Below are 25,331 nucleotides of genomic sequence, written 5' to 3'. Positions count from 1 at the left end.
GTTCAATGTGGTTGGAAAGTCCTATGTTGCCCCTTCAAACTGGCAACTTTTTTTTTTTTTTATATAGCAGTTTTACTGCTTAAAAAAAAGGCAAAAAAGTGTTGGTGATGCACTAAAGTATCATGGTACAAAAGGATTCCTTTTCCCTTCACTCTGATGCTGAAGGAAATGGCTTAGAATTTAGTCATTTAGGCATGAAAACAATTTGAGAACATAAAGACACCCATGCTGACACCATAATTCTTACAAAGTGTCAGTGAACTAATTTCTGTTTATATGGTAATTTCAGATGATCTTGTTTCACCTTGCTGTCTTTAGCTTTGTTATCTTAAGCCATGGGAAAAGGTATTTTTACTATTGTTGTGACTACTTTGAGCATAGTCCTATGCCTATTGATCGCAATGAGAATGATAGCGAGGGTCTGCTCATTTCTATGTAATTCTTCAGATGTTTTTCAACCTTCCTATTTTAAACTTGTCCTTTATTTATTATCTGCCTAGAAACCACTCTCTTGATCACATGATTTTTAGACTTTTGACGTCTGAATGGGATGCCTACATACAATTCTTAATGGTGGGCTTTTAATCTTCACAGTGACAATAAATCTGGTAAATCCCTCAAGCAATAGTATGGATTTCTTGATGTTTTGATCCCTTTCTACTTATTGCAAAGGTTGCTTAATTTAAAAATGTGGGGCTGGTGTCTATTGTTGTTGCTAATGCTCAGATGTGAAAGCAGGTATTCCAACAAACTTTGTTTTCAGCTAATCATTATCATCTACTTGTCCTAGGCTTTAACCGATATCGTTAGGTCTCTTTGGCAGAAGATTATTTCTCTTTCATGAGGTGTAGGGAACTGTTCTAATTTTAGTTGTTTTCCTCCTTAACATGTAAGTACAAGTAAAGAAGACTTTTTGGATAGAACTAACTTTGATACACTGTTCTGTCACGTCATGAATGTCCACATGCTCGCTTTGGAAATGTTCAGTGGTACACCTAAGAACATTCATTAAGTAGCAGTGAAAAACACGCTGAAAGGAGAGGAGACATTATAGGATGCACTGGGGGAACCTGGGCAGTAGTGATATTAATGCCTTGGTTTATCACTGTTCTGAGACTTTTGCAGTGAATGCACTGATAAAGCTAATAAAATGAGGAAAGGTTATTATAATTCTTTTATACCAAACATCTAAAAAGATTCTTTGCTAGCTTTTGCACTTTCTCTGCCACTGCCAAATTTTTAAAGTTTTTATGTTGCATACTGAGCAAATTCCTCAGATATATTGGTCACATCCAATTTACTCTGCATCCTTGTGTTTATTCATTGATGTGTGAGGGAAGGAATGAAAAGCGGAATTCTGTATCCTGAGAACAGTCATGTAGCCCTTGTGTCTGATCACTATATTTAAAATGAATATGATAATTCTTCTCTTCAAAAGTGGATTACCATGTACAGTTTATTTTAAAGATTTAAAAAAAAAATAATTATCATAAGAGAGTATTCTTTGAAAGGTACAAGCAGATTTTCACACCTGAATGAGTAAAGTAACTATTTATTTAGATCTGAATCTATATTAAAAAATATCAGTTGCCCTTTCAAAACAGTTCCATATGGTCTTCTTCTCTGTGTTCCATCCAAATAATTGCAACATTGTTTAATTTTTAGAAGAAATATATTAATTAAAAACCCTCACACTTTCCAAAGTGCGTCAATACTTCCATGAAACCCTAAATCTTTAGTGAGGTTAAAAAGAAATTTTGCTGCCCTTTTTTACATTTCAGTGATTGAATTTCTGACATAGTTAAGGAAAAGTTGGGGTTCTTTAGAGAAAACCTGAATGGCAGAACTACAGAATATTTCAGAGTACTGTCGAAATAGTGTAGCTTGTCCTATAAAAGTTAACATCTGTTGGGTTGTGGATCATTATATTTGACTGGAAATTTGAAACTTTATTTTTCATTTTTTCAAGGGCTGATTTGTTATACATTGCAATCTGACTGTCATACAAACTTCCTCTGCACACACTCTTGCTTCCTACTGGTTTGTTGTTGTTGGAGTGTTGCTTTGGGACTAATAAGGATCTTGTGATATAGACTGAGAATTAAACTATTGAAATTGGTGGAGGAACACATGTCCTTAGCAAGGAACATGTTGTCCTTAGCAAGACTAGAAGGACAAGTAGACTGCTGAGTGGGCTTCCAAGAAGGAGAGAAGGGTGCTGTATGTTTCCTTTTTTTGTTAGGGAACTGGGTCTGTGACAGATTTGGGGGAAATGAATTGATATGTGTAGATTTGAGAACATGAAAAGTTTGTGTGGAGACAGTGGTTTGTGAATGAAACACCACCTCTGTTTTCTGGGATGATTTTTGGATTTCCTTTGTCTGTGGTAGCATGAAGGAAATAGATGGTTTCATTCCTTTCAGTTTAAAGGCCAGTCCATTTTTCTTGCCGGGTGGCAGGCATCTGTTTTGTGATGACTGCCTGCTCTTTCTACAATACCGCATAAATTATGTCTGTGCTTAACAAAGGAGGTTACTATGTGCTTTGGTATTACAAATTGATAGTAATTTTGACTTCTAAGTCTAGTTTTAAATATTGAAATTGAACAGTGAAGTCATATTCATTTGGTAGTCTGTCTCATTCATGGTATGATGCTGCAGTGATATTTATAAAGGTTCATTATTTCCCTTTAATTATAGCATAATTTAGAATTTCAAGTTTCTTTAAGATTACTTGGCAAATTGTTATCTTCTGCTTAAATTGTTTGAAAGTGAAATTTAAGGTAGTGTTTTGAACTGTAAAGAGCCAGTAAAAGTGAATTTGCTGGAATATTCTTTCTCATTTTTTGTATACAGAGCTATTTTGTAGAGTAAACATCAGGGAGTTTACTGTCGGGAATACATTGTTCATATGATCACCAGCTTAGTAGTGGTAGATACTGAGTTAAAGCTATGGTATAATTCTGAATAGCCTTGATAGTCATCTTGAAGATAGCTCATAGACCACCAAAAGAAAGACGCATATGGCTTGGTCACCGAGCAAATTTTTCAGAGACCTAAATTAGATGTTAGCATGATGAAGTGAGGAAGGAGACTTACTTGTCAGTGATTGAAATGGCTTTGCTACTGTCTTGTATATCTTATATATATATCTCATAATATTACAGAGATTTATGTCTGCATATAAAATTTTGTGCACTTCTCAGTGCTAGCTAAAACGTTGTTGTATTTTATTTACAGTACAGAGCTCCAGACAAAAATGCACCATATGAGATACAAGATTGTTAGTTTGGAGAAAACACAAAGTTATTTCTAAGTTACTGTAGAACATGGTTTTGACCTGTTCGGGGAAATTTTTCTCTTCCCCACTTCAATAGCATAATAAAGCAAAATATTTTCTGCTTTTCTGATTTTGATTTCGTGTGATGTGTTTGTAATGCTAAAGCTTACATATTAATAATACAGGGTATATATGTGAAAGCAGTATGTGCAAGTTGTGTCTTGGAACAAACAGATTTACAGATGAATTGCTCTTTCTGAATCCCATGACTTAAGTTTGGGTTATCAAGTTTTCTCTGCAACAGTTTGATAGGCTAGAGATGTAAATGAAGAGACAACTGCTTTTATTCACGCACTTTCCCAGAGCCATTGGAATACTATAGTGATTTAGTGTCACGAAGATGCCTGATTTAAAAAAAACTACCTGCTTTTACTGCAAGGAAGGAGAAAAGGATAAAATGAAGCTGTATTGTAGGGCTACAGCCTATGTAAAGGCTTAGTTTCACATAATTTTCTGAAAAGAGGGCTATTGGCAAAGAAGGTAGTATTCACCAAACACTATTAATGGACTGAGCAACTTAGTTTTCTTAAAAACCGCAATGGGCATGTCCTTGTAAGTGCAAACCATTCTGCCATCATGGCCAGTATAAACCAACAGTCTCTACTTACTGCTGCTTACTTTTTTTCCTATAATACCAGAGAAAGAGGCTTCTGATTTTGGACAGATCCTGCTGTTACTGTGCTATCTGGTAGTGCCAGGTTAGATATGTTATTTGTCTCTTGAAGCTAAATTTCTGTTTTTGCTTGGCCAGATCTGAGCTAACACCAAACTGCATATGTATAAATGCAAATTCTTTAAGTTCTCAGGAAAAAAGAAAAAAGAGAACTGCAGCCATAGAGGTTTTTCCAGTGCTTTTTGAGAAGAAACAGCTACATCCAATTTGCATGTATCAATATAACTGTAATACTTGTGGTGAATTCTTGGTTAACTAAATTTAAACCTGCTGGAGGTATAGCTATAGAGTAATAGCTATTGGCAGGGGTGAGGTATGCATTGCTGTAACTGAAGAGCTTTTCTCTCCAGAACTTGGAACTGAGCCCAGCAGAAACACATTGGCAGACATTGCGCTGTCCTTTCTAGTGTCAAGCCGCGGAGTGGGTAACAGCTTCTTGTTTCTACCTGTGACTTTGCTAACAAGTGGTGAGGACAGTGTGATAGACTTAAGAGGTCTGAACCCAGAATATGACCTCAACATGGAATTTATCTTTTTAACTGTTTTCTACTCTAAAACTGACATGAAACTGCTATACTAAAATTTGAGTCGCAATCAAGAATGTAGAGACTCGGTAGAAATCTTGGAATATGTTTGCTTTCTGTGAGTGGCAATATCCACATGCAAATATGAATGTACAGTCTGACAAAAAGGGAGAGGTTTTAGTGTATTGGCATAATCGTTGTCAGTTGAGTACATGGGGAGCAATCAAAAATTTTCTACTGTTTTTAAAACTTAAAATCCTTAGTGATTTTTAAAACAAAACAAAACCACCTCAAAATTGATGCAGTTTGACCTGTGGTAGTTTATTTGTTGGGTTCTTGCAAGGCAGGAGGCCACCTCACTCTCTCCTTTTGGACTTGGAAAACTACTTACTAATATAATCGTATTGGCCTTTGCATTTTGCTAAATTCAGAATTTGGCATTCTCAAGTTAACTTCAGAAGTTCTTTTCTATTTTTCAAGGTTAATTGGGTGAATTCACAGAGCACAAGTTATCAGGACACTGTTGGAGATCTCCAGAAGAAATGTTGGATGCAATGATGTTTCTAGAATATAGTGGTATTTGCTTCTTTTTGGCATCTTTGTAAGGAATAGGGAAATATATTCTGTGGCAGTGTCCTGGACAACAGTAAAAATATTTCTTTAGTCTTTGTGGTCGACCTTTGTGGTTTGTCTCCAACAAATTTGGAGATGTGTGAAAAGGTAAATTGGTAGAAGATGCAACAGAATAAAAGTTCATTAGTATGTAATACTTAATACTGTAAGACATTAACACAGTTCTCAGTTATGCTAGCTATTTCCAATTGAACTGTCTTTTGCTGTGTGATTCAATAATAATAGATGGATGTCTTTGTATGATGAATAAAGTAATTTGTATGCATGCTAGCTGCTTACAGCTAAACTGTCCCTTTGCTATATGATTCAACAATAATAGCTGGATGTCCTGTATAGTGGATAAAGTAATTCTCAGGCACAGTGAAATTCCTCTATCACTGGATATGATGTAATTTAATCTTCTAATCTTCTTTTTCCATCAGCACAATAAATGTGGCTGTGTGTGAAAGAGAATCTGTGTTTGCGTGTAAGATTTTACTTGGAAATAATCTTCCAAAAATGAGGAAAATGAATGCATTGCAAAGAGTTTGATGTTCCCAAAAGGTTTTGTTTACAGTTTTGTTGAACTGTTAAGTATTTATTGTAAGTAGAGTAGATTGTTCTAGTTTTAATAATTATAATGCTGTTCTGTTTTAATATTGCATGATCTGTGGGCTACCATAAAGTTGTTACAAATTGAAGGGCTGATATAACATGAAATGAAGGACCTCTTCTGAATGTTGCTTTTGTTCTGTATTTAACAAATTAGTATGTTGACATTTGTCACTGATGGATTTCATTATTTGCTGAAAGGGTTTTAGAGGGGTTTGACAGCATGAATGGTTTGTCCTACAGACTTTTGAGAATTGATAAAGGCATCTTTGTCCTTTGTGCAAAAGCACAACAGATATCTTATTGACTGACGCACACAAAAAAAGAAAGCTTGCATAGCTGCTGTGCAGAATAAACTAAGAAAATAATTTTGAAGCCATTACGTATTTTCCTATATTGTTCTCTCTTTTTGCTAACAACATGTATCTCATTAATCAATTTAAAAAGAAGCACTGGATACTCATTCAGTAAAATTAAAGCATGCCTTTATATCAAATTATATACAGATGATAAAAATAAGAAAAACAGGCAATGCATGATAGTAGGACTAGTTAGTTAAATTTCTATTGCCTGAGCTATTTTTAAGACTAATGTGCAGAATGTTGTAGCATTTCTATATACAGAGGGTAAAGGCATAGTTGAAATAATTCATTTTAGTGGGAATATTGGAAATCAGAGTGTTGGATTTGCACCCATTTTTCTGAGTAAAATGAAAGGCTTCAGAAAATAAATTTCTAGGTACCAATTCTTAAAAGCAAGAATTGTGGGTGATACTGCCACTGGGCAAAAATTAGATCACACGCAAAATGGATAACTACCCTAACCTCGTTGTTTGCTCCCACATTTGTAGTTGTGGGAGTGAGAAGCAAGAGCATGTTAGATATGACCTGAAAATCTGAAAGAATTGGATCTGTGCTTCTTCTATGATTTCAGAAGTTCTGATCTTTTTTTAAAAAAAAAAAAAAAAAACAATCCTCTGAGCTTTTCCTTTTAATTTGCTTTGGGTGTTTTGTTTTGTTTTTTCTTAGAAATATCAAGGGTTTGTAGTGATCTCTCCTCCAGTAATATTTGAGATTTTCTGAATGATTCAGAGATATATCTGCAGTTTTCTTGTTCTGTAGGTGAAGTATTTGTGCTAGGAATCCTTGGGAAAAAAAAAAAAAAAAAGAGCGTTCTTTAGGTTTGTGCTGTTTTGTGATGCTGACTGTAGTCTAGAGATTTCATAATGACCACTTCTGCCTTCAAGCATATTTCATTTCCTTGCTGCTTTTAGAACAGTGATACCACAAGGCTTTACATTGAGAAAAGAATACTGAAAAACCCAAAGAATAAGCAATATCTTTTCCTTTTTTTGTTTTCTTGTAGGTTTGGCTTTTTTATTGTTGTTGCTTGTTATTTTGTTCTGGTATGTGTGGATAAAAGTTTTCTTCTGTACATTAAATGAAGAAAAAAATGACCCATTCTATATTTTGTCTTGTCTGTGTTACCTTTTGAGACCACTAATGTATAGGCCCTTAACTTGAGTGAATTTTCACTGAATATGGAGAAGCAGATACATTTTGCTCTTTCTGTCTGACTATTTATCATAGCTGGTTATTTGCGCTTTGGCTCTCAGCTGTGTTAATGTTTGCCAGAAACTTCATGATGTAGTAAAAGGAAATCCAGGTCTTCCAGCAATAACAATGATGGAAAGCTACAAATAATGAAATCCATCCATGACAAAATAATTTCATCCATCAGTGACAAATGTCATCACCTACAGTGGAATTGAGGAATGTTGTTAGCAACTGTTAATCATATTAATCATTTTAGCAAAAATATAAAAATAGCTTGGAAAGTCTCTGAAGCAAATGCCATGTGCATTTTTAAGGTAGAACAAGAGATGATTATTCTTTGTAGATTTTGCTTTGGTATGTGAGAAGAAAACCTAAAAAAAAAAGTAAAAAAATTATTAGCACACAAAACCATTTTGTATTTATGACAGATGAAAGTACCTGTATCTATATCTGTTTCCATTTCCATCTTCTTGTTAAAATAATATGATCTATTAAAATAATTAATTACAGTGATCAATGTCCATAAATTGCTATTTTCTGTTCATTCTTTTATATTTCAGCAAGTGTTTAATTTTGTGGCCCTAAACTTATAAATCAGTTTTAAATGAGAGAGAAATTTTAAAGAAAAAAAAAAATTCTTCAGTATTTTGGTTTATTTTTTGACTCTTACTAATTCTTTTATTGTAAAAAAAAAAATCTAAAAATACTGGAAATTTTTCTTTTTCAGTACTTTCACTTGTTATTTATGGAAAAGTTTCAGAGTAAGTTATGATTGAAATTTTGGGGAAAATTGTGCAAATACATGCATGATATAGTATGGAAGGAAATAGCGTATCTTTTCATTTGTGAACATAAAGTTAAGAGAATTGAACATGGGGAATGGGGTGGGTTGATACAACTTTCCTTTAAGCTGATCTTGTACTAGCTGGGAGTGCATCAAGTTCTGTGTTAATTTTTGAAGCACATCAAATCTGTATCCTTTTTGTTCAGGTCAGTATGATCAGTCCTTTTGCAGGAGCAAAGTAAGGTCTTGTGGCATATATAAAGTGCATTTTTCAATTATTGACAATATTTTCAATGTGATTTAGTTTATTTTGTTTATCATAAAGTTTGAGAGCTACTTTGGTATCTGAAGAAAATTCATAAAACTTCCTTTGTGAAAATGTCTGGACAAATCAAATAAATATTTGACTTGTATGTCCAAAGACTTCAGAAGGGGATATATGTCACACTTGTATGCGATAAATTCATGCTGTCTTTTTATAGAGGTTTTTACTTCAAGACTGTTCATTTGGTCTAAAATGGGATTGGTGATAATGAAAAGTACCAAATTGTTACAAACCCAGTTGTTTGCGTAGCAGCTGTTTGAGCTTAGGCTTGTGTTGTCTTTTTCGTTTCACTGTATAATTTCTTCAGTTTTATGCCACGTAGTGGTTTTGCTGTTGAACAGTAATAGAGTTTCTCCTGAGAAGGTTTCACCCTTGTTTATACACATGCTGACTGATCTGGTTTGGTACAGCAAGATAAGCAAGACTGAAGTGACTATCTGCCAGTTCATGGAGCGGCTGCTGCTCAGGTGTTCAAATCATTAATTTAGGTGCTTGACTGAAATTTGAAGTTTGGATGCTGAATTGCTGTACTGCTTTGGCTGGTACCAAGGAGGATCTTTCCAACACACAGGGTTTGGTCTTCTTTCCCTGTTGCCTACGCTACTGTATTATTCCATGATTTATGGAGTAAAAAGTCATCTGCTCTAGAATGACTTTCAGCTGTGACTTCCAGTCACTTGCTGGTTTCCCACCATGATAGTAGGAAGGGAAAACTTTACGAAGTTTCCGTTATTTCTGGAACAATGCTCAGAGTTTTCTAATTACCAGATCCTTGTCTTTAGAACTGCATCTGCATGTTTATTTGAGTTTCTGGTGCACTATAAACCTAGGAGATTTGAAAGGTTGTTTGTCTCTCTAGTTCTCTCAGTACTGGACTATAACATACTCCAAAATGCTGGAGATTATAAGGGAAAGTAAGTGGATGCTGCATGTTCCTGTGTCTGAATTCCAATGGCGCAAGTGCCCTCAAAGATAAAGTAAGCTAATATTCCATGTCTGATGTAGATACTGCAGACTAATGCTGCTAATACTGTTCTTTGTATCACTGGAGTAATGTAGGTTGAAGGCAACTGATGAGAGATTGCACAAACTGTATGCAAAGAACTCCTATTTAATTGTACAACTATCTCAAATTCCAGTAATCTCGAAATGTACAACTTAATGTGTTCCTGTGAAAATATTTTAAGAGATATTTCCCCTGCTCCCTTCTGCATGTTTAAGAAGGGATTTTCTAGAAGTACGATAACCTTCTAACCCATTTACTATCTTTTTCTAAATAGGAAAAGATAAGCAATGTGGAGTACTATCAAAACATGATGATTTTTTTTTCGTTATGTAACCTCCATCTGTAATAGTGATTTTGGGTGCTACTTTTGACTCCAGAAGCAGAATTTTCCAGCTGATGTGGTCTTGGCTCTGTTATTTCAATAAGCACGTAAGAAAACGTATCTGGAAATCCCTGTGTGTTTAGAGGGAAAGACTTGTACTTCAAAAGGAATGGAACAAGTCTGTCAGAAATGAGCTTCATGTTCCTAGCTTAAATGTGTACTTAAGTTCTTGCACATACATTTGGCTAATGTTTGTACTATGTGTCTCATCTGATTATGTGTGAGCAGCCAAAGATAGAACACTGCTGTAGCCTGTGTGCAAAGCAGCACCTGCATCTAAGTCATAAGTCTGAAGAAGTTTTACAAAACTGCTCTCAGAGATTTGGCCTCTCAACTGGTCAAACCACTGTTCAGAATCTAGGACTCACTGAAAACCTTTTATTTTTTGGAGGGACCATTATAAAGAACATCTATATGGGTGGATTTGGACGACTGGAACATCAGGACCCTTCAGCCTCTCACACCAAATATTTCTTTCTCTTTGTGGCTCAGGTTTTCCTTCATATGCATTTGTACCATAGTTACAGCATTGAGATGTAACTTGATGATTCCCTAACTGCAATTTAACTGGGAGGGGAAACTTGCGCTTTCTTTCAGTGAAATGATGCGAAGATCTAAGTTATGAGGGTGTGATGCTGGTCAGAATAATACCTTTTTGCTTTAAACGTGTAACCCAGTGTACACTTATTGAAAAAAAGTCATTAACTTCTTTTTCTCTAAGAGCCATTGGGAACGTGTCCAGCTTTGTGGGAAGGACTTGTGGCAGTTTTATCTTTTTGTTAACTGGGAGAGGTTTCCCATTTTCCTTAGCACATCCAGCTAGCCTGTCCTGGCCTGCTTTACAAACTTGGACCAGACTTGAAAAGACATCAGCTAGAGGCATTTATAAGCCACACATACCTTGTCAGGTCTTGATGTAGTTGCAGAGGTGAATCACCTTTGTCTATTCCTCATGTATGAATGGATTTCTTTCCTTTTCAATTACAGTGAAAGCAAGGATATCAAGCCTTATAATTTGTTCATAGCAAATCACATGGATGGTAGGAGGACCAAATTCCTTTTCTGGTTAAAAAAAAAAAAAGGAGGAAAAGGTTTTGGCTATTGCAATTTAATCATAATTCGGATATTTTATTTTTTCACATAGACAGTTTTTCGAAATATTGAGTGGTTTAGGAACAACAGTTATAGTAACAATGTGCAATAAATAACATTACACATCCTAGATGATGTAAAAAAATGTAGATTTGGTTGGTATCAGTAGGAGTGGAGCAGAGTTTCTGGAATTCAAACATGTATTGAAAATAGAGAACCTGTATTTTAAAATAATACATAGTCTCAAACTTCTCTCCAAACTAATAGGTGCTGGCCATATTACAGAAACATGTTCAGTCTTTGATAAGTTTACTCTTAAGATAGATGGGAACTTTGCACTGCTCTGTAGTGATATCTGTTGCTATATGAGGCTCTGAATTGGAGATACAGCTGCTGTTAAGAGCAAGCAACATAAAAGGAATAATTTAAGGTGTTCTCAGAAAAGGAAGTTGCTGGCTGTACTCAGACTCTAAAATTAAATTCTGCTGCAGCACATCATAATCTTATTTTTGGCCTTGTAGGAAGTTGTATTCTTTGGCCAAAATTTAAGTCATATACATTTTTCCTCACAGAAGTGATTTGTAACCCTTCTATAAAAGAAATGATTGTCCAAATGTGGCATTTCTGTTATTAAAGTGAATGGAAAAAGTGGGAAATACAATCTTTACTTTTATTGTGTGTTTACCTACAGTAAATTTAAAATACAAACCATTCTGTAAGCCTGTTTATAAGGCATGAAGTTACTTTTGTTTTGCTTAACCAAATGGCCAAAACACTGCCAGCAGTATGTCTGGAATGTTATTTACTTGGTCCATTTCTGTGGTTTTTCTTCATAGCACTGTATACATGCCACACTTAGCAGTCATTTACTTACCACTGACCAAAGTAGTACCCCCAAAGCTGCGTTTATTTGTCTCATTGGGGGCTTAATAATAAAAGATTCATCATGTTCTGCAGCTTTCGTGCTCACACTTTCTCCCCCATCTCTGCCTCCCTCCCTTCTCTTAATCAGAATTGCTTTTGGCAAAGGCTTGGAGAGCTGCTTTTCTTTTCTTGCTTTGTTCTCTGTGACTAGATTTCTCTATTAGTGCTTTAATTTCTTACATTGTTTCTTACAATGCCAACTGATTGAAATTGTATAACTTGCTTTGCTGAATGACTATTATTTTTTAATAAGGAGATGGTTATTGAGTATGTTTTTCTATTTAATTGTGTATTATATTTTTGGTCTTGGTTCGAGACATTCAACTGGTTGCAAGAAAACTGTGGGTGTTTTTAACATTTCCAACGGAAGGGTAGGGCGGGTGGGGAAGCTCTTTGGAATGCTGACGAATAATATTTGACTCTTGGAAATGTCTTAAGGCCATGTACTCCCCTCCCATGCTTGGAAGGCTAGACATAGTTTTAAAGAGCTGTGGTCTTGAAGGTATTACCATTGTGCTTTATTTCCTTTCTAACTGGCTGGAGTTGAGAAAACAGTTGAAATGCCGAGGGTTAGTGCAGGAGTACTCTGCAGATGGTGGTCTTCGTTCATGCCCTTGCTATTCCCGTCTGTGGCATAGTGCCCTGTTAATCCCTTGCATATTAGTCATAGGGCTTAATTCTGCTACTTTTCCTTCCTAGATGTACTTAATTTCAAAAATTATGTAACTTTTGAAATGTTAATGTCTGTAATGTCTATAAGCATAGCAGAAATTGCCTTACAGCAGAACATGAGTAGGGAACTGCAGTAACTTGCAATTCAGTGTGTTTTTAATAGCAGAGCAATAATTCATAACATTTTTCCTCACAATTTCTTCTAGTACGTGAGTCCAAAGCAAAGTAGATGGGGTTGTTCTCCCCTGTTTTGAAAAGCAGATATTTAGGGAATATGGAGTCTCCTCCTGACTTCTGTGCTTGTGGTAAAGGATGTTTTCCTTCCTCTGCGTTTGCAGAAATGATCAATTCTTATCATCAGATGGTATCTTTTTAGCTTGTTTTAAGTTCTAATAAGCACATGCATTTTACTATACATGACTCTTGTTGCCTTTGGATAGTCATTTGTTTTCTTTATAAAACGTTTCTGCTTTATTTTTTTCCAGCTTTGATAATTTAACTGATAAACACTTGCTGCCTGTATGCACACCTGCTCATCTTTTATTGTCCTGGCTTATATATAAAATGCTTCTATTGAAATAAAACAGTCTTGTAATTTGAAAAATGCCAAACTTTAAGTTACTTCTTACAGGTCACAGGTGTTTGACAGTTGAATACAAACCAACTGCTTGGCAGAATTTTAGTTTGATTCTCTGCCAACCAATAATAAAGTACAACCTAATTTCTAAAAACACCTGAGCTGTAAACTATCAGTCATGACCTAAGCATGCATATAGTAATAGAGGCTGACAAGACTAATAAAACCTATATATTATTGTGGCCTTGCAGTGCATATTGTAACAGGTCAGTAATGTGTTTTGTCACTCATTCTGTTGTGCAGCCCACACATCATCTTCCTGTCACAGAGTGTACTATCGGGATGGAGCCAGCTCTGTGGAACACGTCTGTGCCATGAAATTGCTCATGCTTGGTTTGGACTGGCCATTGGTGCTCGCGATTGGACTGAAGAGTGGATAAGTGAAGGGTTTGCCACTTTTTTAGAAGATATATTTTGGGCTAGGGCACAACAGGTAAGGTGATGATACATCCATTCTCAATTCAGTTATGTGGAAATCAAAATAATATACCCTGCTGTGAATTAGGTATAAATTAAACCTCCTGTGTTAGGAATATAAGTCTTTTAAAATAATACTGGAATTTGCAAACTAACTTGATTAAAAAAAAAAAAAAAATCCTTCCTTATCCACAATGAATACTAACCTTTACAGAGGTAGAGGTCAGTGCAAATGAGAATGGAAACGTCTGTTTGTCAATGATTGCCTTCCCACAAATGTACTACTCCATTATATTATTCAATTGCTTTGCATTGTTTCCACTTGTATTGTGTTCCTGAAACTAGAACAATCAGCAATCTTACTGAATATTGTAATATTCCAGGTACCTAATGAAAATGGTCTGGTTTTGTCCAGTGGATAGCCAAGAAGCTAATGAAATAGGGTACCAGTACTTACACTTTTTTTATCTTACATTGCCCAGGAAAACTTGCCCCCATATCAAAGGCTTAGAAATCATTGTCTGCCTCAAAGCGAAAAGCTCATACACTGCATGACAGCTAATAAAGTGGTTTCCTGATCTAATTCTTGTTTTTGTTGTACCCCGGCTACTTTTTGTATGTTAGTCATTTGTTCATGTGCTTGTGTCAGGCCCTGGTTCTACCCCTGAAGACTGCAGAGCTTTATCTGTGGAAGAGCAAGGGGGTACTGGGAACTAATATCATATCTAACATCCATTCTGTTAAGTATCAGGAATATTTATAGCACCAACCAGGACAGAATTCCTTGTCACTTACCATGTTTCTGGAACAAGAAAGTCCAAACACTATGCTTTTCCCTTCTGGTCCTAAAACTAATTTCTGCCCTTACTTGAGCATCACTCCTCTGCTGTGAGCTGTTCCCATTAATTCTATGCTTTTGTGAGTCACTTGAAAGCATTTTCATTGTAGTAGATGCCCTTCCATGTAGCTAAATGGAAAGGAGTAAGCAGCAAAAGAGGGTGATTAGTGCCTTTGTTAATTTCTAAGGTCAGAAAATTGGGGTTTTTTGGTTTTTTGGGGTTTTTTTTTAGCATTATTGAGTAGTTTTGGTGCTGTGCAGTTATGCAATTGTACAATTGTAGGATTATGAGTATATTCCATAGTGCCTGACAGTAACTTCACTTGTGACTGAAATATTGGTGTAATGCAGGATAATATTAGCTGCTTTTGCCTTCTCCCATCTCCCATCTTTTCTTACAATAGAGAAATATAAATTAGTAGTTATTTGTAAGATGACAACCTGGCATTTACTTCGTAAGCAAGCATATCTGTTAATACTATGTATATGGGGGAAAATACAACAGGGAGCTTTCACAAGTGTAGCAGAAGTAGTAGGAAAGAGGAGTGAGGTCAGGATATGAAGCAGCTCATTTCTTTCAAGCTGAGAAAAGTAAAGATGCAACCAAAACTGCCAGGTATCTGTGCTGTATATTCAGTTCAATCATTGCCAGTCACTAAAGGGAAAACAACATGCCCATCTCTCTCCTCAGGCAGAACTATTTAACTGACTATTGATTTGATGCACACAGTGAGGCTTCTGTTTTCCTTAGTGCTGCTATTAACTCTCATAGCAGCAACTGCTACGTTTTGATTTTGTTGTTTGGGTTTTGTTTTGTTGGTTTTTTTAATCATGGATATAGGTACTGTTTCCTGTGTCTTCTGCACAATAAAGGGAAACAGAACAAGTTTGTCTCTCTGAAAATTATTATTGTCTGTTGGGAAAGAGCAATCAGTGATCTGTGTTTTTTGTATACTAAGCAGCTGTCACATGATGAAGTAAAAGGGCAGCAGGAATTGAAAGCTTTACTTCGCTGGCGCCGACTGAGAGATGAGGTGCAGAACTCTGAAGAAGAGCTGCAAGTTTTAAGGTAACAATATGACAGTTTAATTTCTGCTTTTGCATGTTCTGTCTTTACTGTTTTCCACCATTTTCTCCCTTCAAAGGATATACATCCAAATCATCTAATTAAATCCACTGCATTTCCTTATTTCCTCTGAAGAAAAAAGTAAAGTGAAATTAAATTGACGAGGTTATTCGTCTTCTGTGTAATGCAATTGCTTTTCTCTTCGTTATAGAATGCTTTCAAAAAACACGGGATTTAGTTTGATATAAAATGTCTCTAAGCAGTTTACAAGAGCCTTTATTCAGGAAAAAAAAAAGGGCCATTTCCTGAACACACTTCACTGTTTGAAGCTGTAACAGATTCATTTTCTGTGGCTGAAGACAAGCACATACCAGAGTATGATATATAACTGCCAAGCTGAATGAAAATTTAAAAAACAGAGGAAAAAGCACAATGAGCTATACAAATCTACTTTTTTTATTTTTTTTTTTTTTTTTTTGGAAATTCCTGATAATCATATTTAAACAAGATTTTGGTGTTTAGGTACCAGATGCTGAGCTCAAGGCTTCTTCTTAAATAGCTAAAGACATTTGATCAAAAAAATATTCTTGCTTTGCTAGTGATAAATAATCTGAGCTGTTCTGATTGATGTCTTGGGAATTTGCCATAGTCTTTTACCTTAAGTGGCTGCCTAACATCTCCACTGCTTCCCTCCCCACAGTCTTTAACCAAGACAAGCAAATTTACTAATCCTAGCTGAGATTAGCCCTGGTCAAATAATGGAATTACAGGGACAGATTTCAAGAGATTATGTAGACCATTCTCCTACCCTGAGATACAGGCAGTATACACAGCCATTTTAAGCAGGTTTTATCTAATATTTTCTCAGAAATCTTTAATAAAAAAGTTTTCACAGTTCCTAGCTAAGCTGATATAGTGTTAATTAAAAATGCACAGCTGAAATACTGTTTATTTCAAACAATGTAGTTTTCGTTATTTCTTTCACCAAGTAGAAGTGAACAAATTGATCTCCATCCTCTATGTGGTCATCTTTTACATGTTTTTGGAAGACTGTTGCCATTTCATTCACTTTGAGATCTTCCCTTCTTTTTGTGCTTTTCCCATAGGACCTAAAAGCTTTTTATATTTGGGCAATAGAGATTGTTTGCCAACACAGAAATTCCTCTCTATGGCCTCATCTAATCTGAAAACATCACCAACTGCGTAATTCTAGTCTTTCATTGATCTGTTTTACTTCATGTCTATTAATGAATTGTGTATCCTACATATAAGCAGAGTCATTGAAATTATACACTTGCAAGTGTGCAATTTGATGATAGGTGTAAATACAAAAGCAGGCTTTATCACAAGCTGTCATAGAGCTGCTGCCAACACAACTACTGATTGACAGACGCTGGGGGTTTTGTTTGTTTTAAAATAAATGTTTTTTAGGAACACTGGTTCTTGTGGTATGAGGCTTATCTGGAGGTATGTTTTCCATTTTCAAGGTTATGGAACCACATTTGTCTTCTGCGCTAATTACGTAGTTGTTACTTTTAATAAAATGTCTATGTGGTGTAAATTTTTAAAATCATTTTTCTAAGGCCAAAATGTCCTTTACAGCTTGAAACTCAGGAAGGATTGATTAATATTGAAATTGAAACTTAAGCTTTCGATTGACTTCCACAGTAAGTAGACATAAGCCTCAAGTAAGCATGCTGCTTACCTTTTGCATAGTGGTATTCTCAATGCTAATATAAAAGAATGACATATCATTATTTGAAAAATATGCTTCTAATGTACACTTCAGAAGCAGAACATGTTGCCAGCTTAGGATCCTAGCAATCTTTTCCTCTCTGCTGTCTCTAGTTTCTTGTGGTTGCATTTAAGGACTTACCACTGGTTTCAGTCAGATATAAATATTCTTTACTATTTTTATGACATGGAGTTGAACAGATTCTCTCTTTGCATGTTTACTGGTTTGTTTTCTTTTCTTTCTGTCTTCCTTTTGAAAGTATGTCCATGTGCTTTCCAGAATTTGTATACGAGAGAGAAAATTCCAGTCTTGGCATTGCACTGGGTTTTGAGTCTGTAATGGGACTTGTGCTGGTTCAAGCTTGTGTTTTTATGCCAGGATATTAAAAGTAAATGATAACAATTTGTTACTTCTTGCCAATTATGCTGGGAAGAAAAAAAAATCAGCCAACCTGTTCTTCCCGAGCATAAACTTAATCTTCAATTACTTTTTTGTTGCCTGCTGGGCAATCATATGATTTTCTATGCTTTCCCTGTTCAGACTAGGTGAAAGCCACTCAGCAAACTGATCATCAGCGTGATGGTTCTTCTTATTGTGGATATTTGGTATTATGTTATAGTAGCATCTCATAAGTTACCTGTGAAAAAAGAAGTCAGGTATGAAAGAGATAGGTAAGTGTCTTTTCAGCAGGCAGCAGCTCTGAAAGGCAGCACCAGCAGTTCTTAGTTTTGAAGAAGAAATTTGCGGCACTGTGTGCTCATACAGGGTAAGTCATCAGACAGAATCTTGTGTATTTTCTCAGAGTTTGAAGCAAACTTGCAGGTATAAAAGCACCTGTGAAATACGTGCTGGCACTCATTCTGCTGGCAATCCATCACTCTCATCCAGTGTCTCATGTTACGACAGCAAAGACTAGAGAAGTCCATTTTGTTCTGTGGAATAAAGCTTGTGTTGAGATTGTTTCATGTCCTGGCCCATTAGAACTTCAGCTTGTGATTCTTCATTAAGACAAACCAGTGTTGATATCTAACTCTAAATTTGTCTCCGAGTTGGGCTTGCGTCAAGTCTATTTCCCTCCTGAAGCAATGCTCTCTGACTGCTCTGTAGGGGTTTAAAGAGTTTTATTCTATCACATAGATAGGAAACACACCTTTCAGGTGGCATCTCATAGTCTCTGAATAGGTTTTCAGGACTACCTACTGCATCAGAGCATTTAATCACCAAGTATTTCCTGGTGAATTGTGCTTTTACTTTCTACAAAATACTTTTCAGGCTGGCAAACAAAATTTCTGCTTCCTTCAGAAATTTTCTAGTATGTAAAACGTGCCAGGTAGCAGCTTGATTACTTTAAATCAGCTTGCCTTAAACATTATGCCTAGCTTCATCTACTGGGTTAGATGCCAGGTTTTGCAGGTCAATGTAACACACCTCCAGTCTCTACCTTCAATGCGTTGTAAATATACTAAGCATTGCTTTAAAATAGTGTGCTGAAGTACTGACATACATATGTACAACATAAATTTCTGAATATTTATTCTTTTGCAGACATTATCAGGGGTATATATATGCATCCTTTGCAGAATGAAATTCTTTAGTACAATCATACAGATGGGATACCGCTTTCTAGTCACCTGCTAGTATCTACACAGGTGCAAAGTTGAAGGAGTTGAAGTATGGTTGCCTAATTTAGAACAATTATGATTATGGAAGGTAGTGTTGATCCTGTAGCCCATGCTCAAACTCCATTCTTCAAAGTCTATAGACTGGGCTATTTATTATGGGAGAAATGAAGCAGTTTGAGCTTTTTATACTTGCAGAGAACAATGAAAAGTTGCCAGCAGGTCTTCCTTCCAGGAGGCTGATCCAGAATGAAAACAGTTAGACCTCTGCTATTCTACAGTGGGTCTGCAATGATTATGTTGTCTGCTACCACAGGATAAGAAATCAGTTATTGACCTCCTCCTTTCAATGTTGAAAGAAAATATGAACTATAGCATGTTAAAGGAATGTGTTAGGAACAGTGTAAAATTGAATCTGCCTTTTTTTTTTTCTATTTTATTTCAAACAGTTGTATTTGATCAAGATTTTACTGTGTGAAGTGGGTTTCATGTGCACACATCCTAAATATAGTGCCTAAAGAGTGAAAAAACCCAGCTTTGCACTCTGGACAAAACTGATAAGAAACCATTGCACAGATAGAAAAAAGGAAGAATGTTTTCCTCAAAGCAGACATAGATATAAAATAAATTTGATCACAGAGATTAGCTCATGAGAAGTGTATCAGTGGTTTGAAGAATCCTGCACTGCTGTAGCCTATGTTGCCCCTATACTGGAGAAGTGGGAGGAAAGATATTTGGTTTCCAAGACTGGCCATTTCAAAATCCACACTTAGAACTGGAGAGGTTGCTTCAGTCACAGGGTTAGGCTCCTAAGACAGACATCTGTTCGCAGACCACTGTTAGCTGGGACATTTTCTGGATGGAAGAAAACAAGTAGTAGGGGTCTTGAGTACTATGACTGTGAAGGCACTGCTTACAAATGAAGAAAAAAATGTTTGCATAGCTTCTCTTTAGTTTCACTCTGTGTTAATAAAAGCCTAGAAGTGCTCCACACTTTACTGGTGTGGGTATTTCTTCTGCATGCAGATTGAAGAGGTGATTCTTGCAAGTATAGTCATGTAGACTATTAAAGCAATGTCCAGATATAAGAAGAGAAAACTCTACTTGAACATAATGACTTCAATATCCTCCCCTTCCCTTTTTTCTTCATCTTCCCTTTTCCTTTTACCCTTTCTCTCTCCCTTCTCCCCTTCCCCTTCTACTTTCCTTTCCCCTTCCCTACCTCCTTTTGTTTCTCTTTGTTCATAATGAGTCTGCACTGTAGAATGGCATGCAATGTGATGCCATGCTAGCAGTGAAAAGAGTACACCAACTTAGTGATGTATTTCATTTGTAACCCAACTATCTTGTCACCTACGTACAAAATTGCATTAAAAGTATGAAATTCGTTTGTTTGTCTGTCTAAGCCAAGTTATTTACTTAGGTAAAGACTGAACTAGTCACAGGTGTCTAAACTTACTGTGCCATTCACAATGCTTTCAACTATAAGAACGTGCAATGTATGAGTCATTTCTTTATTTACTTCTCCAAGACTTAATTACTGTGTTACCATTTTAGGCCCAAAAAGGAGAGCACAGGAGAAACGAGTGAGTCGGGAGCATCCATTGTCAAACATGGTCTTAAAGCAGAAAAAATCTTCATGCAGGTTCACTATTTGAAGGTGAGTGTCGTCAGCTGATTTTTAATGAAATTGCTTTACTAATATGGTAAAGACTTCTTTCTTCTAGATATCAATAAATTCATAGCATCCTATCTGTTTCTGGTTTAATTTGCAGGGTTACTTTCTTTTGCGGTCTCTGGCAAGGACAATAGGAGAAGCTTCATACCTTTCATCTTTACGAAAATTTGTCCATAAGTTCCATGGACAGCTTGTCCTTTCTCAGGTACTGTGCTTGAGGTTGCTCTTCACTTTCTGAAAAAAACCCAAATGATCTACACTTTTGGTTTGACTATCTAAATCACCACTTCCGGCTGTGGTAAGAGAGAGGCACTTGCAATTTGGCAATATTGGTAAAATTCCTACCTGCTAGAGGGCAGATAATTTTTTTCAGGGGGATACATAAATATATACATAAATACATACCTTGCTAGTATCTGTTAATAGAAACAATGGGTGATTTTAGTATTTGGGTTTTTTTTTCTTTAAACTTGATGCTTTGAAAGGTCAGTGCTCATAGGTGCTGATGTTCTCAGGGTCATTTACTGTACTGGAATTGTCTCCTGTAGTCTTTTAGCTTATGGGTTTTGGTTGTGATCAGTCAGTCTTTTCCTTGATAGCTCTCTGTTTCTGATAGAGAAGATGCACAGAGTAGGAATGCAACTGAAAACTTCTACACATCATAACAGTGGATGCACATTGTATTTCTGACTTTATATCCAATTCTCTGCGTGCTGCTTCATTCAGTGCTTGTAACTTCACAGTCTTTCTTATGAGCATGACCGTCTCTTTCTCATTTAGTCAGAGAGTGATGTCCCCATCACTCTGACGTTACACCCCCCTGTATTACAGTCTTGTCACAGCCTCTGTATAGGTTCCATCATCACGGCCCACACTCCCATGCTTCCTAAGGCGTTTTGTTACTGAAGTAAACGTCCTTCTAGGATGTTTAAGATGTGCTACTTCTTTCGTACAGTAGACTTTCTCTGACAGTGATACCATGCAGTAGCAGCCCTATCTGAAGAGCAGTTGTTCTCATAGGACAGGATTTCTTCCTGGATTGGTGAAGGGTTGGTTGTAAAAAATAATGTTGAATTAGGAATATGAATCTACACTCCTAAGTCCAACTGCATATGTTGATCACTAGAATTACAGACTTAGTTGTTCTCTTCCTGACATAAATGGTGTATAATTGTTCCTTGCAAAGTGGAATAGCTTCGAAAGGATACATTGAGCAAATCACACCACAGTATATCACACCATCTGTTATCTAGAGAGCCCAACTGCGGTTATAAATAGAAATTTACCTCCCCCTAGGTCTTTGTGAAAAAGTCCTGTAACCACTGGCTGTAGCATTAAAAGGGAGACTGTCTTGTCCTCCAGTGTTTTGTTTTGAGAACGGACTGACACAGTTCTCCAAACCCAAAGTTCTAGGAAATCCTCTCACTGGTAATGAATCCATTTTGCGCCATGGCACTGCAGCTTGTTGTTTTGGTAATTTCTGAAAACAGTTTCTTCACTGAAGTCTGTCTTTTCTTGAGTTATAGTTAAAATCTTTGAGGGGATTCAGGATGGTGATATATGTCTCCTTGCAACGGTGAATAAGAGCCTCTGATTTTGAGGGAATGGAGTCCAACACTTTCCTGTTTCTTCCAGCCACAGTGATTCTTTGCTCGTGTGCTTGATGTGTTGTCTCACTCTCATGGGGTGAGATGTATACCCATGTATCTTACAAACAGCTCACAGAACTGTAGAGTATTTTGTATGTTAAGTCACCCAGAAGTTAGGCATAGTAGCTTTACTGCAGCAGCTTTACTCTGTGGAGGAACATTTGAGGTGATAACGGAGTTAATGTTTCCACTGCTGCAGCTGTTTCCTGTACCATGTTACTGAGACCACGAGTGGTTATGTTTGGCATAGTGTCGAAAATGCCAGTGACTATATTAGCCTCATCTACATTGTGGTTTCCAAAATCATAAATATGATGCTTCGCTATTACACACGCGGAAACTTTCTGAAAATTACAGAAATCATGAAACTACTAAAACCAAGAAGTAGCCCAGTGTTTAAATCTGGTGGTAAGAAAGGTGCTCACATTTTGGTGAGAAAATGTGAGCTTGTTGCTCCTGGTTGATGTGAGGTGAGTTGTGTCAGTAGACTGATTAAATGCTGCAAAATGTCTTAGCACATTATGCTATTAGCCATGATAGATAGATTGCATTGCAATTGAACTACCCATCTACTAGAGACTTCTTCCTCTGTCCAGCACTCTGCTATGAAATGTTAATCTGTAGCGTACCTAACTTCAGTCTCATAAGATGAAATCCTATATGTTGTTTCTGCACCCAGAAACAACCATTCTGGTTATTGGTTAAAAACATTGTTCAGTGGTTTTAATTATGCAAGCAAAATTAAGTCATGCTTTTATTTCAGGTTTCTTAGGTTACTTTTTATTTAAATAAATGCAATATGTCCATAGGTATGTGCTTAACGTGGGTAAAAATAAGATACTTTCCTACTTTCCTTCATTTGAAGATACCTAATTTGGTGGAAAAAGAGCTGTGTACTGTAAAGCTTCTATTGTGTGCTTTTTGTGCTTTTACCTTGTTTCACAGTAGCCTAAATCCATCTCCCATTGAAGTTGCTGGGAAGAAGATTTTAACATCTTCCTGTTGTTTGGTCACTGTGTAAAAACTGCAAAGGGGATGCAAAAAATCATAGGGCTATAACCAGCTGTAAATGCATTTACTTTTTTCAAAAGAAATCTTAAAGATTATATTAGTGACTGGTATTGGTAGATAAGCAATCACAGCAGGAATTGCAAGTGCAGAAGAAATGAAGTCAGGTTAGTACAAAGTTTATTAGTCAAGGTCCTTCTTGAACAAACATGCTGTCAGTGTTTAAATGAATAAAAGATTTAAAATAAATAGTGGTGCAAATGGTAGGTTTAAATATCATAATGTTGTACTTTTACCTTGTCCAAAATAACTGTAAAAGTTCCCAGCTTTAGGAATTGTAGGGATGAGGGAAAGTAAACCCAGCGAAAATAATTGCCCAGGTTCTGAATACTAGTCTTGTTTTCAGTGGTGATTGTAGTATTTTTCCTAGATGGGAGCTGCAGGTGCAAGGAAATGACTTCAGATGTGAAACATTAATCAGTTTGCTTTTTTCCTTCATTTTGATTGCGTGCTCAGTATGTTTTTAATGTTTTTAATAGTAGTTTTTGTTTATTTTAGTTGAGTTAGCAACAGACCAGTTGAAGCAAGTAAAGTAAAATAAGTCTGGAATCTTTGATGAGTAAAGCAAGTCTGGAATCTTTGAAAAAGATTAAAAAAAACCTTCCATTTTTCTTTCTGTGAGAGAATTCACTTACTAACTGCTTTGGATTAACTTTTAAAATAATGAATGGAGTGTTACTGACTATAAATAAATAGAAAGGAGTTCAAGTTGCTGATATTCCTAAAACAGTTAAAGCTGGTGTTCAGTTTGATACTGAAATAAGAACACCTTGGGAATTGAATTGTTTGAAGACTTCAATTTTCATGTATTTCTGTCTGCTATAATAATAACCCAACATCTGTAGTATTCATCTATCTGATATGAGCTATGATCTGCTGTAGTAAAATGACACTCAAGGAGGCAGCACTTAAAGCAAAAATCGTAACCTATGCTATTTGTAAAAGTTTTAAAGGCAGATGTGTGGATCCAAGCCCACTCTGTATGTACCTATATAACATGTTCCAGCACACTGATTTGCATGGGTACATACTATTATCATAGTTTTATAAGATTGGTATCTGCACACACAAATCTCCGTTCAACTATGCCTTAGCTTGTAGAACTCTTTTAACTAGAATTGGAAGTCTAAGAATGCAATGTGCATGTATTTTGATGTTTCAACCTCTAGAATCTTTTCTTTAGATGAACGTTTAACTAAAAATCGGTCTCTGCAGTTTCATGCTTCCTGTTCCATGCTTACTGACCTGTGAGCTTGAGCGAAAAACTGTTGACATCATTCGGGCGTGGTGTGGACTCTGGCGCTGTCCCATCCACAGCAGCCTCCAGGACAGGGGTCTTTGCTTTCTAGACTCTCATATGCTTGGAAAACAGAAATAGACGGGTCTGTTTTGCTGAGGTTGAGTTCATTTCCTGTTCCAATTCTTGCATAAATGACCATATTCCTACTTTTTTGTTAGCTGTGCACCACGAAGCCTTTATTCACTTTCCTTATATATAGGCATTATAAGACAACCTTTAATTACTACATGATCACAGTCCTTTTATTATTTTTTTACCAAAGATCTTTGCCTCATTTATGTAAAATACGTATCGTTCTCATATGAGAGCTGCTTGGTATTTTGTTCTCTGTTCATTGTTCATAGACACTTCATTTACTCTGCAGTATGCTTTTCTCTCTGTTCAATCTTTTAACAAGTGTAAGGCAACAAAAAAGACTGCTTCACTAGGTCATGCATTTTCACCTGAAATTAACTGTGTTTAAAATGCTTATGTATTTTACAATTGATTAATGTATGGATCAGTTAACTACATTGTACATTTGTATTCATATATAAAATCTGACTAGCTTTAGGCCATATTTGTATTTCACTACAAGTATCTTGAAAAAAAGGAAGTCTGAAATATTGTGCATGAGTAATTAAGTCTAGGTTAGTAAAAATCATTAACAAGGTGTAAGGCAAGATTTTTGTTGTGAGAAAACTTTTTTTTTAATACAGTTTTTTCATAATTATATAAGATAAACTGTCTATTTTAAAGGACAGAGATCAAAATGAAGTAGGGCTAGTGTCGTGGTTTGAGCCCAGCTGGTAACTCGGAACCACGCAGCCGCTCACTCACTCCC

At 36.1% G+C, this 25,331-nt stretch overlaps 1 protein-coding gene across 11 annotated transcripts in view; it reads left to right on the top strand.

Moving 5' to 3' along the window:
- Positions 1-25,331, top strand: part of AOPEP (aminopeptidase O (putative)) — a 192,976-nt gene that overhangs the window by 62,094 nt on the left and 105,551 nt on the right. For 10 of the 11 annotated variants that reach the window (XM_030511716.1, XM_030511717.1, XM_030511722.1 and 7 more), the window contains 4 exons: positions 13,382-13,571; positions 15,353-15,462; positions 20,371-20,473; positions 20,589-20,696. In XM_030511716.1, the coding sequence (XP_030367576.1) occupies positions 13,382-13,571; positions 15,353-15,462; positions 20,371-20,473; positions 20,589-20,696 (511 nt within the window). The remainder of the gene's footprint in view (positions 1-13,381; positions 13,572-15,352; positions 15,463-20,370; positions 20,474-20,588; positions 20,697-25,331) is intronic. The other variant, XM_030511719.1, reaches the window with a different exon arrangement.

Source organism: Strigops habroptila, chromosome Z (genome assembly GCF_004027225.2).
Source record: "Strigops habroptila isolate Jane chromosome Z, bStrHab1.2.pri, whole genome shotgun sequence".
In the NCBI taxonomy this organism is placed as follows: Eukaryota; Metazoa; Chordata; class Aves; order Psittaciformes; family Psittacidae; genus Strigops; species Strigops habroptila.
This window is presented reverse-complemented; position numbering and strand designations above follow the sequence as displayed.